This window comes from Pinus tabuliformis, chromosome 1_1 (assembly GCF_031772625.1).
Source record: "Pinus tabuliformis cultivar Carrire ecotype Pingquan chromosome 1_1, CPIR1, whole genome shotgun sequence".
In the NCBI taxonomy this organism is placed as follows: Eukaryota; Viridiplantae; Streptophyta; class Pinopsida; order Pinales; family Pinaceae; genus Pinus; species Pinus tabuliformis.
In genome coordinates, this window is record NC_142297.1 from 573,801,728 (window position 1) to 573,820,659 (window position 18,932).

At 34.4% G+C, this 18,932-nt stretch overlaps 1 protein-coding gene across 1 annotated transcript; it reads right to left on the reverse strand.

Annotated features, from left to right (window-relative positions):
- Positions 1-278: 278 nt before the first annotated feature.
- Positions 279-2,588, reverse strand: LOC149214490 (cytochrome P450 71AU50-like). Its single transcript, XM_089392319.1, has 2 exons — positions 1,680-2,588; positions 279-1,155 (listed from the first exon to the last, which is right to left on the reverse strand). The coding sequence occupies exons 1-2, from the start codon at positions 2,586-2,588 to the stop codon at positions 532-534; spliced, it is 1,533 nt and encodes a 510-aa protein (XP_089248445.1). The 3' UTR covers positions 279-531.
- Between the last annotated feature and the right edge of the window lie 16,344 nt (positions 2,589-18,932).

Sequence of the window (18,932 nt, forward strand, 5' to 3'; positions counted from 1 at the left end):
ATAATTATGAAAATAGACATGTGCATTCTCTACCAAACTTTTCATTCAATAAAAATTCATAATACCCATTACTAATACAAATTAATTAAAACATATGTTACCAGACATTAATAATATGTTACCAGACATTAAAACTTTATTAAGCTAATTAATATATGTGCATTCTCTACCAAACTTTTCATTCAATAAAAATCATAATAGCGGTATCTAAAATTCTAAAACCCCAATTTCAAATTCCAAAGTACACACTTTCTTTTTTTAATAAACCAAAATACACACCCCTATACTAAATATACAAACATTTACGAACTTTACATACAATAAAGATTCATAGTACGGATTTCCCCTCTTTTGTACGTAGGGTGGTTATTTCTTCAACCACAAGAGGCACACTTCCAAATTATTTTATGCTATTGCAGTCGTTACTTTCAATGCAATACCAGTCCAGACCAATACTAATATTAGAACTTTTATTTATACCGTTTCTACGTGATCGGAGTCTAAATTAAGGTAGACAGTCTGCCATACAAATTACAGTACAACCGTCAGGCGAGGGGTTGGCACAGCGGAGAGATCATGTTCTCTGCCCACTGTGATTCCAAACTTTTCGGACATGTCCAGTTCCTGCCCATTCATCTTATCGGGAAGTGTCCAGTCAAAACAGTGCAATAGCTGCGCCATTGGAAATTGAACAAGAAGCATTCCCAGTTGCTCTCCCGGGCACGCTCTCCTCCCTGCTGCAAACGGAATCCACTCGCAGTTACGTACCTTTTCATCGAGGGAGCAGCCATTCATGAATCTCTCAGGCACGAACCTTTCAGCATCCTCCCACGACTTTGGGTTCCTTCCGATCGCCCAAAGATTCACCAAAACGTGAGTGTTTTTGGGAATTTCATAGCCCAACACATTGCAGGCTTCCATGGATAAGTGGGGAAGAGCAAGCGGCGCTGATGGATAGAGTCTAAGCGTTTCTCTCACGACAGCTTGTAAATAAGGGAGAGAAGGAAGATCAGATTCACGCACCATGCGCTCCATTCCAACAACACGTTCCAGCTCGTCCTGAACCTTCTTTAACAGCGGCGGGTTCCTCAATAATTCGGACATTGCCCACTCTATGGCGGTGGATGAAGTATCCGTGCCAGCGCCCAACATATCCTGCCATCATACTTATCATCATGACATCAATAGAGTATCACGTGATCATAATTGCTATTCTTTTTCAAAAGGATATCAGAATCACCATACTGCATCATATTGGAAAGGCAGAGAGAACAAATATAATAATCGACACAAATAAAAATAATATGAATGGTGATTTTTTTTATTGATCACACAGAAATAAAAAAGTGGTGACTTTTTTTTATTGATCACACAAATTTGATTATTAAAGGTATTTAATTTTTTTTAAGTAACTATTTAGTTAAAATTAGGCATAAATTCAACTAAATTCAACTCTACCCAAAAGATTTTTTTTTCAGAGTGAAAATCAGCATATTTATATATTGAGGAAATATAAGGCATATAACTCTACCCAAAAGATGACTTGACTAGACTTAACTTTAAGTAAAACTTGACTAAAAATTAATTATCCCTCATTTTAACCCACTCTAACATACTAAGTAATTACCTTTTCTAACCTTTAAAAACTGCAATTCATAATACGTGCAATTTTTACGTACATAGAGGATGGCCTTTATATTATCTCGTGTAATTTGTGGCTCCATATCTTTATCTGCAGAAGCTGCAAGCAAAACATCTACCAGATCTCGCGTGACGTTGGGGTCATTCTGGGCAACGTGTTCCTCTATTACTTTCTCTAGCAACTCGTCTTGTATTCGATGTATTTCCTTGAAGCGTCTGTTGAGACCTTGTAGATCCATCCAGGCCACGAGTGGTATATAATCGCCAACATTAAAGGCACCGGCTAGCACAAAACTTTCCTGGATCACTGAATTGATTCCTTTACCGCCAATAGAGTCTTGGTCAGAATACTTTGTACCCAAGGTCATCCTGCACATTATGTCAGTCATTAGGGTTGACACGATTTTGCTAATGTTTACAGGATGATCTGAATGAGCAATAGAATGAATCATAGCAGAGACCTCCTCTTCTCTTATAAAGCGGAAGTAATCCAAGCGTCTGGAGCTCAGCAACTGTAAAACGCACACCTTACGCACTTGCCTCCAGTAAGCCCCATACGGAGCAAAACCGATATCAGTGCAATTATACCAAAAATAATTAGTAGCCGCGGATGGAGGTCTGCTAGCAAAAAGCAGATCATGTGTCTTCAGAAACTCCTTCGCCATATCTGGTGAAGAGACTACTAATGTAAGAGCAGAACCGAGGCGAAGCGACATAAGAGGCCCGAATTTGAGAGAAAGAGCGGCCAGTGCTTGGTGTGGAAGCTGTCCCAGCAGATGGAGATTTCCGATGATGGGCAAAGGGAACGGTCCCGGGGGCAGCTTCCTGTTTCTTCCCTTGACGAAGAAGCTCCATGCCCCCACCAACGCAACTAGAGCAATAGCGAGTTTCATATAAAACTCAAGGCATTCCAGAAGGGGCCTCTCGGATCCTATTTCGTTCACCATTGTTACTTATCCAAAATACCGTGTGGCCTTGTTTCAGATGGCACGAAAATATATACATGTGTTGAAGGCGTGTGCCATTGGAAGCGTATTTATATACATGTGTTGAAGGCGTGTGCCATTGGAAGCCTATTTATATACATGTGTTGAAGGCGTGTGCCATGACAAGCCAGCGTCTCATCAACGTATGTCATGAGAAACCCTTCTCGTCAACATTTGCAAACGGACGTTGCAATCGACCTTCTCCTCCCTCCACCAGACGATTTGTCATGTGTTTACTTAAAATTCGGTGATGATACAGAGTCGTGACAGTTACTTTTTTATTTCAAACTGATTAAGCGAAAATACGGAGTCATCGCAACTGAATGGTTGCTTTTTTAATTTCAGTTTAATCTATATATAGAATTTCGGTGACTATCCGCTGTCATCACATTGCAATGGGTGCTTTCAAACTGATTCATATATAAAATATTAAGCGAGAATACGGAGTCAGGGCAACTGAATGGTGACTAAACGCTGTCATCACATTGGGAATGAGTGCTTTCAATTTTAATATGATTTCTTTGTATAAAATAAATTCAATGATGATAAGGAGCCATCATATGGTCGGAGGAATCAGGGCTTACTGATCAGGTTGGTTAATTTTTAATTTTCCTCGTTGGTTAATTTTAATTAAAAGTATTATAAAATATTAATGATTTATTTTTAGTTTATTGTTTATATTACATGTGTATGTGCATTTGGTAAATATTTTATTTGGTTAATTTTAATTAAAAATATCATAAAATATTATTGATTTGTTTTTAGTTTATTGTTTATATTGCATAGGTATATGGTAAATATTTTATTTTTATATTTAATGAGAAATAATATATATAAATGTATATATTAGATAATATAATTTTAAATTAACTTGTGAAATAAAGTAAGAAAAAATAAGAAAATAAAAATATCATAGTTTAACATTTAAGGAAGATGTAAATTTTTGATATTTTAAAAAATATTTTAATATAACTTTATGTACATATTGAGAGATAAGAAAAAAATGTGTATGTGTTGTTAGTGTCTCTGAGAGGGATTATATTTCATTTACATTATATGAAGAGATTTCTTATTTCTTAAACTCTTTTTTTCTTTTTTAATTTTTATGTTATTGTGTTTTAATGTTTTTTTTTTTTTTTTGTATACTAATAATTTTTTAGGGCTTTATTTCGGGAAAAACACCTTGCATTGCATGGGATTTTAGGATTCTTTTGCTAAAAAAAACTCTACCATATATGTCGATAGGTAATACTAACTAGGTTTCCTTTGTGATTATCGTATTGTTTCATATGCTTTGCCCTTTTGTAATTAGAATATTGCTTCATATGCTTTTTCCATTTAGAAACAAATAAGTAAATCCTTATTCTTGTGGTCTATTTGCCGGGACCATACAAATGCATAACTCTTTTTTTTTTATTGATAAGTGGGTGAATCCTGAAAATCACGCTTACCCTGTGGCTGAGAGGCCACGACTCAGGGGCATCTAAGCCGTCAAAGTCACTCGGGGATTGCACTCGACCTTAGCCGCACCAGCGAAAACCATGCTGGATTTTTGGTATCAGCGAGACTAGAACCGGTGACCTTTGCTTTCGAAGCGCCTTAACATCGCACTTCTTCACTGACTATTCTAAATCTCTTTGATCATACAAATGCATAACTCTCATGGGCCTTATTTTTTTTTTCCAATTGCTCATATTATCTATAAGGAAGTATATTCCTTACCATTGTGAACCCTTCCATGCATATACAAGACTTGAGTCACTAAATGGAACTAGAATGAATTAAATATGTGTAATTTATATGGAAATTTTGTTTGGCAATATAGGATTATTCCTCACTAAATTAACCTCTTGTGATGGTGTAACCATGTTTCCAACCATAGTTTGATTCAAATGCCTAGATCTACACAAGTAAGATTGTCACCCCTTAGGAAAGATTAGAAAGATGAGAAAGTTTAAGCTTGACCATCATTTTTTAAATTAGATATGTAAGCAAAGGAATTTGAAATTAGAGATGTAAGTAAACACATTGATAAAATGCTATGAAGATTCATCTTCCCCCAATGGAACTAGATCAATCCCTAAAGGAACTACTTTATAACCACTTAAAGACTCTCCTTTTAGTGAATTTGTTGTGACGATCAATCCCTAAAGGAACTACTCTATCTCCACTTAAACACTCTCCTTTTAGTGAAGTTGTTGTGACTTTTCTATTGTCTAATAGTTTATTTGATTCTCTTTACCATGCATTTTTATGATAATATTTCCTATATGCCCTTTTGGTTTTCTTTCACATTGTGTAAGTTATATGAATTAGGGCTACAAATGGAGTTTCAAGGTTTTCCTCAGCTAATTTGTTAGTAGGGGTTGCTTAGACATATGTTACAAGGTTTTGTTGCGCTCATTAGTATAATTATGCCAATAGGCATGTCAATTTTTGAATAGAGCTTCCAAAAATTTAACTTAATTATCAATAACTATAAGTGGATGAGAGAGATTTAATCTCCATAAAAAAATATTAATAGTATAGGAAAATCAAAGGTTGAGATGTTTTTCCATAATAGTTATGTTATTTTTTCCCTTTTAATTAAATTCACTCATTAAAGAAATGTCAAATTAACGAGTGTCATATGAGATGAATTATGGTTTTTTTGGACATGTGGTATTGATAACCCATGATATTGTCTCGTGGTATTGTAACAAAGCCTATTTACAGATTAAAAATATCCATGATAAAGTTGATGTGAATATCTATAGTTAAGAATAGTGTACATGTTTTCTTAAAATGTATATATGCTTAACTTACACACACACACACATATATAATAAGCCCTATGGTAGTGCAATTGGTGATGACTGTGACAATGAAATGTTTTGTGCAAGGAGGTTTGAGGTTCAACCCCCCCCGATTCAACTGTGCCTGTGGAAGGGGCAAACACATGCACCTAGAGGTTATAATGGTAGTGGTTGTAATTGACCCTGTGGACATACACATGTAGCTAGAGGTTATAGTGGTAGAGTTTGGAATCAATATGGGATGGATGAAACCATCCCAGTTCTTGAGGTTAGAGTGGCAGCGTTTGGAATCAGTATGGATGGATTAAACCATCTCAATTTTTGAGGTTATAGTGGTAGCGTTTAGAATTAGTATGGGATGGACGAAACCATCATAGTTCTCAAGGTTATAGTGGTAGCGTTTGGAATTAGTATGGGATGGATGAAACCATCCCAGTTCTCGAGGTTATAGTAGTAGCGTTTGGAATCACTATGGGATTGATGAAACTATCTGAGTTCTTGATTCCTCTAGATATAATAATAATAATAACAATTTTAAATAAAGTTTTGATTTATCTAATTCCCATGATTTTTATTTTAACAACTCTATATGTATAATGAAATAAGTGATTTGATGCTTATTATGGATTGATGTCTATCAACATTTACCAACCATTTAATTCATATGAAGTTTTAATATCATTTAAAGGCATTTATTTTTTGTCATAAAGATTAAGGAAAAAATAAATTTTCTCTACATTTTGATTTTCCAATGTTATAAGTAGATCTTTATGCTAACTAGTTGTATTTTATAAACCGTTGATGATGCCATTGTGATTTTGTTTTAACGATAATTCTAGATAAAGGCTAGTGTGGTGTTGATAATGGGATTTGACAAGCTACATTATTTAAAATTTGTTGCTCTGTGTGAAATTTGTTTTATTTGTTTTAATTGCTATTCAAATTTGAAGCTACTTGTTATGCCAAACTTAAAATCCAATTAGAGACAAAATTTCAGCACAAAAGAAAAAGTTTTTCATCGAAAAACAATAGTATGAAATTATTATAATAGTATGAAATTATTATAATATTTAAAAAATCTTATATGGTTATTGATAAGATAGTTCAACAAAAAAGGAATGCTATTTCATAGAAAATCCAACGGTATGAAATTACTATAGCAGTTGGGAAATATATTTTTATTATGGACAATATTAATTACCTGGAATGTAATATAATGTATCCAAACAAAAATTGTTAAAAGAGATTTTGAAAACCTTCGTTTTGAGATGAAGAATATATATATATATATGAAATTCCATTCTATATTATTGTTTTAAATAACATCGCTATTGGTGAAGTAACATATAAAAAAATGAAAACTAAATTATTAATATATATTAAAAAATGAAAACTAAATTATTAATATATATTTGATGTTGTGTTTTTTTTTTAATGTTTAATTAAATAAAAATAATGATTAACAAATAAGTTAATCATATAAGATTATATTAAATAATTTTATAATATTGATGATTTTAAAAATAAAATTGAAGTACTCTTAATTTTATTTTTTATATACAATATTTCTAGTGAACTTTATCTTTTAATTTTAAACCAAATTTAAATTTCAATCACATATTTTGTTTGTTCTCTTGTATTGTTGTATATTTAATGCGGTGTGCTTACTTTCTATTCAATTATAAAAAATAATGACTAACAAATAAGTTAATCTTATATGATTATATTAAATAATTCAATAATTTCAAAAACAAAATTTAATTAATTATAGTTTTATTTTTTTTATATGCAATATTTCTAGTGAATTTTATCTTTTAATTTTAAACATAATTTAAATTTCAATCACATATTTTGTTTGTTCTCATGTATTGTTGTATATTTAATGTATTGTTTCTACTTTCTATTCAATTAAATAAAAATAATGATTAGCAAATAAGTTAATGTTATATGATTATATTAAACAATTCCATAATATTAATAATTGCAAAAACAAAATTTAATTAATCTTAATTTTATTTTTTTAATATGCATTTTAATATTTCCAATGAATTTTATCTTATAATTTTAAACCTAACTTAAAATTCAATCTATATTTATTTTTCTTCTTATGTATTGATATATGCTTGATGCAATGTTTTTCTTTTCTATTTAATTAAATAAAAATAATCACTAACAAATAAGTTAATTTTATATAATTATATTAAATAATTTCATAATATTAGTGATTTCAAAAACCAAAATAAATCAATCTTAATTTTATTTTTTATATGCATTTCAATGTTTCTACTGAAATTTATTCAATCATATATTTCTTTTCTTTCATATATATATATAGATATATAAACCATTCTAAACATTAATTTCTATTTTTTTTTAAATATATTTTATAAATAATATTTCCTATACCTTTAGGGACATTTTATTTGTTTTTGAATGTATATTCAAATAAAGAAAACTCATTTTCCATGGCATATTTTAAAATTAATTTTTAAAGTTATTTTCATATAATTTTTCATGTTTTAATTACTTTTTATGATATTGAAAAAATTCTATATAGGTTAAGTTATTACTTTATAAATATATTTCTCTACCATGTATTTTTTTTTTAATTATTTTGTATGTCATATATATATATTTATTTATTTTTATATTTTATATTTTATATGGTGAGAGGTGGATTAGTGTAAAGTTATTTTGATTACTGATTAGATTTTAATATTTTTTTTGAGAAATAATATTTATTAAATTATCAAAAATATTATGCATAACATAAATAAATCAAGAATCGATAGACAAATAATATGAGAAACACATAAGACACAAAGATTTTTAGGGTGGAAATCCATAAAGGGATAAAACCACCATTCATTTTCTTCTTCTCTACTTAATTTTTTCTTTACATATGTTCACTAACACTCACTAGTAGCAAGCACCCATTTCTTTGCAATTTGTGTTGGCACGCACTAGTAGGGAGCACCTACTCCCTTACAAAGTTTCGTTGGCACCCACCAATAGGAAGCATCCACTCCCTTGCATAGTTTCATCAGCACCCAATAGCATGAAGCACCTACTCCCTCATATTGGTTTTATGGCACCAACTAGCTAGAGGCACCAACCACCAAAATTAATGTGGACCACTGTTTCATCCATTTTCAAACTGGATCCACTCCTTTTAGCATAACTTTGAAATAACAAAAAAAATCCTTTAGAAAATTTCTTCTTTAATCAGAAACACAATAGTAACTTCATAATCTCACTCTTTCATTAGAAAAACCTTCATCAATAATTATTAGCCAAAATTTGGTCCTCTTGTAATTGGCATGCACACATCCCTACAACATAAACTTGAAAAAGTAAAATCCTCAACATATTCTACAATACAGTCCATGGCAACAACTCTATAGTTTCAAAACTTCTTCGATGCACTAACTCTTAGCAACAAAACATTATCCATACCAATATAACTTGATTACCAAATGTTTCTCATAATCCTTGATACCCAACTTTGTGCAAAGGGTATGAAAAACATTGGTAAATTCCGACATGTCTTGGTCCCTTCCCTACTGCAATGTGGTCCACTTTATGTATTTATCCTCATAGCTCCCGACAGGGTAGTACTGATCTTTGATGGCGTCCCCGAACAAGTTCCAAGTGGGTGCAGCCAAAAATAATGATGGTGTACTTTCATCCTTCTTCTTACAATAGGTTTCCCACTATTCATTGAAGTGGGGGATGACTTTGAGAAGTGCAAAAGTAATCTTTTTCCGGTTGGAAAAATCATGAACAAAAAAATATCCTTCTAGCAGATTTAACCCATTATCTATGGTGTCTGCATCTATCTGACCCTCAAATAGGAGTATTTCAAAGTTAACTTGTACCTTAAAGGGTGTGGTGCTTCCAGAGTAGTCAGTGAAAGATTTGAGCAAAGTTGTCTATCATCACATTCCTATGTCACTCGAGGGCTTCTTCGAGCAAGATTTTGAAAGGATCTCCTACCCCCTCTTATTTCTTCTCTTTTGCCATAAGAGGTTGTCAAGATTTTCAAGACTAGTCTAGGAAAGGTTTGACCAGTTCGAGCCCTAACTCCTTATATCTCGACCTCGTTGGGGACATGCAAAGAAAAACATAGAAAGAGAATACCACTCTGGTACCACTGATACGAACTTAAACAGGAATGCAACAAATTACATATATAACCATAAATATAGAGATGTAGTAGAAATAACACTTCATTTCATTAATATCAAATATTGAAATATGCTTACAAATAGAATGGAAATAAGGCTAGATTGGACGATGGTATCTTATCTCTGAGAAGAGATGTGGTGGCTACATGTCTCTTAACTATGTTATAATGAGGCTCAAAGGATATTTATTATTGAGAAACAATGGAAAACCCCAAAGATTCAAAAACCTAACCCTAGGAGATGAAGGTCGAAAACTATGGGCCCTGTTTGGGTAAATTGGTACATCAACTTCCTGGGGTTGTAACTTTGGCACATGATCTCCATTTGACGCGCACAATACCTCGTTAGAAATATCTATCAGAGGAATACAAATTTTGAGTGGCACACATTAGACTATTTTCAATATTTGCCCCAGTTTTCCTAAAAAATGTTGTTTAGGGCCTCAAAACGGCTCTCGAAGTTGAGGACTCAAAAAACTTCCAAAAATAGTAAATTGTGCTATAATTAAGGAAACTGAAATATTGAAAGAGACAGTAGTGGGGGTCCAAGTGGAACAGGTGTGTAGCCACCAACATCCACCTGGATCATCATTAGAGTTGAAGGTTTTCTCCCCATTTTCATCTACGGTGGAATTTTTCAGTGATTCCTCTTCTCATGATTTTATAGAAGAAATTTTGTCATCCGAAGGGAAAAGCTCTGTAGGGTTTCATCATTATGGGGGTTTGGAGCAAAAAATTTGGGATTATGTGCAACTGCTCCCAGATGAGAACATGATACCCTCCCTGACAACACACTACTTCCTTGAACAATGTTTAAACCCTAGTTTATCGTTTGGACTGGTAGCAGAGGACCCTAAGAGGATTGAAGAAGTGGAGATAACCAAGAATATTTTAGGTCTTGACTTATATACAGATATAAATTTGCAATATAGGAGTCATAATTCGAGGTGCGGTGTAGAACAAAATGGTAAAAATCTGGAGGAGTCTAAGAAAACACATGGGGGTATAGCTTTGGCTCCGATCTCTAGATTTTTTGCTGGAATCTCTGTGGGTGTTCCTTCAACCTTCTGGGAGGAGATTAGGGTTAGTGAATTTGAAAGAAACCCTAACCCTCCCCTGGAGTCGGTGGATGAGGGTTTTCATAATTATAAGGAGAAAAAATCAAAGTATAATAAGGTAAAAACGTGAAGGCGCCTGTTCTTTATTAGAGAAGGTATTAAGATGGATGAAGTAGTGGATACGATAGATCAAGTATTGGTGGGGATAGTTTGGGGGTGGAATTATACATTAGCTCGCCTAAAAAAGTGGGTTATGGAAGTTTGGGGCTAGGTTTTAGATGCTCTATCATGTCTGGTTACAATGACCAAGGGTTGGTTTTTCCTTCATTTCAGTAGGGATGAACACGCATCTTGGGTCTTGTCCAAATGCTAGCACATTGAATTGGCACCCATCATGTTGGAAAGATGGTATCCTCTCTTCGATCATGAGAAAGAGAAATTAGGGGCGGGTCCAATATGGGTTAGGCCGCCTGGTTTACCTCTTCATTTTTTGACAGAAGATGTATTCAAAAAGATTGTGGATGATTTGGGGGTTTTCATGGATTATAATGACTTTTCAGGAGACCGGAAAAATGGATTTCACCCAAATTCTGGTTCATTTTTACAGAAAGGAGGGTTTAGTGGAAAGCCTGATGCTTTAGTGTCAGGGTCATACTAGATTGCAGAAACTGGATTATGAGGGAGTGTCGTTTAGGTGTAGGTGGTGTCATGAAGTGGGAAATATTTATAAGGAGTGTCCCATGGTTTCCAAAGAAAAACCTGGCAGAGCAGAGCCCATGGAAGATGATGATGAACAATTGATCAAAGAAGATAATGGTGCATCGACACCTACACCTAAAAAAAGCTTGGTTTAGAGGAATAAGGTGGCTGGCAGGCCTAATGGACAATGTGGAATTGATCATCATATTTCCACTCCAATGGTCACTTGTGCAAGGGTGTCTCAATCTGTGCCCCTCCCTAATACCGCTATCTCTCTCCCATCTACTAATCTAATAAATTTAGCGAATCCTTGTATTTTCTCTATAATATCTAGTCTTGCTATTAGTCATGGGGTGGTTTGATCATTGTGCAATTTTAATTTTGTTACTTTCCTTATTTTGATATTTCCCTGTATGTTTCTTGACACCTTTCCCTGTCATACCCTTTGTGGCCCCTTATGTGGGTGCTCCTTTATTAGAAGATTCATCGAAATCCTATGCGAGTCACAAATATAATCTAAGATCGTTATCCAAAAATATTGTTGTGTCGAGGGGTGTGAGGGGGGGAATAGGTCCTTCATCACCTCCTAAATGTACTAAATTTCCTAGAGTTCAATAATCCTATATCTTGAAAGATATTCATAAAGTGAGTATGAATATCGTAGAGGGAAGACAATTATCTATACATGGGGTTCTTAGAGAAAAACGTGCCCCCGACATCGTCTTTCGATGAAGTGGATATCTTCTAATTGTAGGGGATGGCTAGCCCCACCAAAAAAATAGCCCTCGGGCATCTTATTGTTTCTAAAAGGTTGGATGTCATATTTTTACAAGAAACGTTTGGGAATAATTTGGATATAGTTTCTTTTTTGGAGTCTGTAGTGAAGGGATGGTCCTTTTATGCACATTACGCTACATGAAGATCTGAGGGAATCGCCATAAGCATCATATGTAGAATGATTAATATCTTAAATGTGCAGGGAAGAAAATGATTGATTGAGGCTGATGTGGTCTTTGAAGAATTGGGTATGGAAGTTAGGTTGGTAAATGTTTATGGACCATGTCAAAATTGAATGAGTTTTTGGGAAGAAATCGTGAGGTTGTCAGTCATGCCGCCCAATAACATAATATTGGGTGGAGATTTAAAATTTTCTCTAGGTAGTGTAGAATCTTGGGGGAGTCATGTCCAAGTGGACTCGCTCACTAGTTTTTTAGAGCATTTATTTTCAGCCAACATATTTATTAATATTCAAGTCGTGTGCCTCAATCCCACCTGGAGGAATCAGAGCGCTAGCAATGCTATGTTATCCATGAGACTTGACATGATTTTAATTAGATAAGAAATGATGGATAAAGTTACATCAATCATATAATGGGTTGGATTGGGTAGTATATCGTATCATTCACCTATTTTCTTAGAAGTAACTGGTATCCCTCTGAAACCTCGAGCACCCTTTAAATTTAATGCTACGTGGATGAAAGATATAGAGCTTCAGGGGATTGTAAAGGAAGTTTGGCAGCCATGCACACTCAATGAGGATTCATTAGCAACAAAAAATTTGGCATTCAATTTATCGAGGTTGAAACATAAGACTATTGAGTGGGTTAAAACTAAAAGAAGAAAGGAGGATGAAGCCCTCTGGACAATTAAGGAAGAATTGACTTGATTAGAAGATCCCAACAATAGTAGATATATGAATCTAGAATTCAAATTACACATTACCCAATTGGAGGCTAAAAAGAGAAGATTGCTAGAGGAAAGAGAGGAGACATGGTGACTCAAAAGTAGGGCTATATGGTTACAGGAACGAGATGATAACACAAAATTTGCCAACAATTTTCAAGGGGCCAAAAATAAGTTAACACTATTTTTTCTTTCAATGATAAAACAAGTTCACATGTTCACACTTTTAGGGATTTGGAAAATTTAGGACTTAATCATTTAGGTTCCATGTTTAAATCTCCAAGGGAAGCATCCCTGGCTAAAATCATCATTGTTTCCATTTTATTTCCTTGATTTGTAGAAGATGAAGTAAACAAAGAATTCAATATGTTGGTTTTACTATGGGTGAGATAGAGTCTATTCTGAAGTGGTTCAAAAAGGACAAGATCCTAGGCCCATATGGGTGGCCGGTAGAATTCTTTCTTGCATTTTTTTATCTCATCGGCTAGAAAATCGTTAAAATGGTTGAATAATGCATATCAACCAGAAGAATGTATGAAAATTTCATTGACACCTTTATTGCATTAATCCCAAAATATGATAATCCAAATAATTTTAATGATTTCTAGCCTATCTGCCTCTATAATTGCATATACAAGATTATTGCCAAAATTATTGCAAATCATATCAAGCCTATCCTATCTCAGCATATCTCCAAAGAAAAAAATATTTTCTTGGAGAATCATCAAATTCATGAAGCCATAGGCATTGCACAGGAGGACCTCCACTCCTTAAAAGTAAAAAAGTTGAAAGGCATGATCCTTAAGATAGAATTATCAAAGGCCTATGACAAGACCAACTGGTTGTATATTCAAATGTTACTAACACATTTAGGATTATAAAATGTTTTCATTAACTGGATTATGTGTTATATATCAGTTGTTTCTTTCAACATTCTCATTAACTGATTGACCAAATATTTATTTCATGTTGAACGTGGTTTAGGGAAAGGTTTCCCTTTATCTCCACCCTTATTTTGTTAGTTATGGAAGGCCTTAACAAATTGAGTATTGTTGTGAGGATTCAAGGGAGATTAAAAGGTGTAAAAATTACGGATAATATTATTTTGACTCATTTGTTATTTGTAGATGATGTTCTTATATTTCTGAATGGAGCTATCAATGAATATTCCCTTAATATCATCATTCAAATATTCTGTAAAGCCATGGGTATGCAGACAAATCAGGACAAATATATGCTATCTGTAACATGACGCTCTCATAATGAATTGGTATATGTTCAGAATCATTTTCCTTTTCAACTTTTGGAGATCGAGGAAGGCATAAAAGATTTTGGATTCGGGCTTAAACCTAAGAATTATAAATCAACTAACTAGATGTGGCTCGTAGCATAAATAGAAGTCAGATAAATGTATGGTATCACAAATGGCTGTCAAGAACAGGTCGATTGGTGCTTGTCAAATCAGTTTTGGAGGCCATCCCAATTTATTGGATGTTTATAGCTTGGATCGTGAAAGGAATTCTTCATAAAATACAACAAGTATACTGTTGATTCATATGGATAGGGAGGAAGGCAGGTCAACTATTTTCATGGGTCAAATGGGATCACATCGTACTACCCAAAAAATGAGGGGGATGGGGGATGAAAGATCTCTTTTGTTTCTCTAAAGCATTGGTAGCCAAGTTAGTGTAGCAGCTAATGACCTTAGACAGTCTATGGACATAAGTAGTGACCAGGAAATATATTAGGTCTCTATCTATTAAGGAATGGATCCTCCTACTAGCATGGAGAACTTCTATTTCTTTGTTGATTTGGAGGGGAAACTTAAATTCTTTTGGTTACATTAGAGTTGATTTGGCCTAGAGAGTAGGATCTGGAGTAAATGTTTGTATTGGAGGAGATGCATGGTATGGAAGTGACAATGCACATATTCTTTCTCCATAATTGGTATAATTATTGGCGAATGAGGGGAAAAGGACCATCAATTAGATTGCAGATCATGACAACTCAACAATATTTGGGAAAAAATGGTTATCTGCACAAGAGCTTCAAATTCCAGATCACTGGAATTAGGTTTGGGTTCAATTTATGAATGCTCTATAGGGAATGCATGTTAAAATATATGATTGCAATGATGATATCATCTAGTCATTGTGTCCCCACGGTAGATATGTCCCAAAATTGGGCTATCCATTTATATATGCAGATCATGAGCCTGAAAACTTCTCATGGTGGTTGTGCCCATTATGAAAGCTCAAATCCTCTACAAAATAAAATATTTTCATGTGGTGCATTTTGAAAAATAAAATCCTTAGGAGATAATTTGATGCATGGAGCTTTCTAGGGTCTGTCATGATGTGTGATGTGCCAGAGTAATGAAGAATTGGTAGATCACTTATTTCATCAATGTTCTTTCTCTGCACAAGTTTGGAACATGGTATATCAAACTTTGGCTATTAATATTAGATGGAAAGGAACTCTCTCAATGAAGCATGGAAATCATGGTGGGATGTGGCTCAACTTATAAAACTCAAGAATCTCCCTCTTCTAATCTCCTCAGGAATATGGTTAACTAGGAATCAATATTTTTTCAAGAGATTCACAAGCCCAGGGCCATTATCGGTTCTCAATTGAAGGCCATCCATAATATGATCCTTGAGGATGAATATTACAGAAGGATCGAAATATCCACTCAAAATATATAGACAAAGCAATCACATGGGAATTTTTTGATGGTTTTGCACAACAAGATGGTTTTGGTAGAGGGGTTGTTCTATTCCTTAGTGAGGATCATTCCTTCAAAATGAAAATGGGACTTAGTAGGGGTACAAAAAATTATGCAGAGCTAAACATTCTTAGACTTTTGCTCCTTTTTTCTCTTGAGAAAGGTTGTTGAAAACTTGAATTCTTTGGTAATTCCAAAATCATTATAAATTGGTTCAACCTGTAGTCAAATTTTCACATGCACACACTTAGAAATCTACTGGAAGAGGATTTAACATTAAAATCACAATTTGACTTAGTGGTCTGTCATCATATTTACAGGGAGAGAAATCAAGTTTAAAACTATTTATCCAAAGAAGCAGTGCAATAAGTATATGGTACTTGGATGATCTTTGAACATAATGGGATGATTTCTATCAATATTATCACAGATCATTTATTGAAAGTAAATATGAGGAGGCATAATATACTTAAGTCATAAAAACATAATATGTACACTTTTTTGTATATTTTTAATTCTACAGATGATACTATGACGATGTTTCAGTTATTTATTTTTCTCTATGTCTCCATTTATGGACTGATACTAGTTCCATCATATTTATATTTTTTTGGGTATGTTTATAGTGGTGTCATCATCCATGGTCTCCATTTTTTATATATTCTCCTTTGAAGCATAAACAACATGTAATTTTCAATATTATATATAATGAAAGTTGCCATTTTTCATTGGGAAAACGAAATCTTCAATTCTTAACTTTTTTTTGTAAGCTTAGTGGTACCTTTCTATTAATTTTTGGAAATAAAGCAGGTTACATCCATATGTTCAAGAGTTAGGTGGCCTCAACCTTCCCAAAGGGAAACCAGGTCTATTGGCCACCTAAACGTAAAATATTCCATCCAGAAGAAAAATATAATAAGTATGTCCAGTCATGCTATATAAACCTAAGAGTCTTTATATTTTTTATTCTCTAAATAACTATAAACATAAATAATAATAAGTCTAAAACTTTGGGACTGAAGCATTCAAAATGTAAAAATATGAATGCACTGTCACTACTCATCATTAGCTGAATCCACTGTAGTAGAGTCCTTCACTGTGGAACCTGACAACTCCGTGTGGGGTATTCAAGGGATGTGTTGCTCAATTCAACTCAACTAACCACTTTGTTGTTGCAGTTGGAATTGAATTTTTTGCAATTGTTTAGTGTAATATGATTTCCCTATGGGAGCTACATACATGTTAGGAGGAAATTGTTCTAGATATTTCGCGAGAATGCTTTTCATCATCCAAAACATGTGTATTGTCCACTTGTATTGGGTTACTTTTCCACAAGTATGGTCTGGATCTGGGGCCACTGCTTTCCACTCATCCATGTCCAAATCACAGTCTTCCACAGTCTAACGGATTTAATCTTCACATTCTGCAATCAGCTGCCTAACCGGGTTAGATATGTTGGCATGGTAAGATTGGGTCGCTTCTTCAATTATACGTGAGGTCATCTTGTGCCCTCGACCTACCCCAGGCACCCCACTAGAAGAGCTGGGTTGACTTCTCTACGACGAGGCTTCCTTTCTTTGTTTTCTCCATCCTCAGCTTCTACCACCATTTTTCTTGTAACCCTTTGCTCGAGCCATTTTCTTGTCATTGCCTGTTAAATATTGATCTTTTCCCACCACCGGATTTCCACCAGCTTAGGGCCACAGTTTGGGTGCTCGACGCTGCTAGAGGTTGCACCCACATTGAAGACCTGCTTCAAATTCAAAAGAAACCAGCTAAATAAGGAACCCACTCCACTTATTGCAACTACTTGTATACCAACACAAGATTATAGTGACACTGTTTACAATTTCCTTCCTCTGCACAGTGCAGAGCCTGAGCGAACTGGCTGTGCCAACCATTTCCAGGGCCTCAATATTACAACAACAATTTCCACAGGTAATTAACTTCATCAAACAAACATAGTACCAAAAATTGAAAGGAGATTCAATCCAACCACAGAACTAAGCCCATATCCCATCAAACCCATTCCTACATGACCCCATACAAAATTCCTAGGTTGTGGGAATCAACACCCTATACACAATGACCAGCTTCAATTTAAGTTGTACCCAACAACAAAACCAAAGTTGATTTCTGTCCAAAAAAAGTTCCCAACCTGAGATATTCGAGTCCACAGGACTGGACTGACTGATAAATTAGCCAACAGGGCATCTCCACCTTTTCCCCTCTGCCACTAGAGGGTGTATCTAGGGTTCCCTGAACTCCTAGCTCTCTTTTTGTCGAGGTTCTTTGGATCCACCCCTAGTTTGTCTCAAACCGAACCCCTTTTCAGATCTTCCAAACCCTTGTGAAGAGAACTTCCACATTCACCACTCTCTACCACTCTAGCCTTGCATGCACCCATGTGAGACAGACATATCCCAAACTCTACTGACACTCAGACGAGCACATCAATGGACACAGACCCGACATGGAACCCAGTGAGGCTCAGCTTCTAGCACTTTCAGTTCCCGTCACCCCATAGCCCAGACACATCCAATTTCTGGACCCGAGGTTGAAGAAATTGCTCCATTCTAACAAATTTTGAAGGGATAAGGCCGATAACATACGAGAAATCGCTGCCAATAACTAAAGATGTCAGTGATATCCGTCTGCCTAGTATTCTCCTCGCACACGAGTTCCATAGGATCATGAGCACCCGAACTACCTTCCTCAACAAGCTGAACATAATGTTTCCCACTCCAAATGCCCTTAAAACTCTGCCACCTTCAAGCATTAAACATCGCATGCTTGCCGCCACAACTCCAAGTGTTGGTTGCATGTGGACGCTGATCATGACAATCTTTAAGATCCTGATTAATCTTTGAGCCCAACCAAACCAACTAAAACCAACTCACACCATGATCAGGTTCAATTCTTACCTTAATTTTCCATCCACTTTATATAAAATACACAAATCAACACTTATCATTATCACAAATCATTATATATATATATGAATCCTAATTTTAATAATTTATAATAATATTCTAATATAATAAAAAATGAACACTAAAATTTGTTTCAAAATAATATTAATATTATTTTTAATAACAATGTTAAAGCACTTATTTCCTTTCGGATTTGATTTGCACAGCAGAATCAAAAGATTCTTCA

What these genes read in the sequence shown, in the direction of transcription:
- LOC149214490 (XM_089392319.1), bottom strand. Translation starts at nt 2,588, where the DNA reads ATGGTGAACGAAATAGGATCCGAGAGGCCCCTTCTGGAATGCCTTGAG. An exon ending in ATATAAAGGCCATCCTCTAT is followed by an intron (nt 1,156 to 1,679) that starts GTACGTAAAAAT and finishes GTATGATGGCAG; the next exon opens with GATATGTTGGGCGCTGGCAC.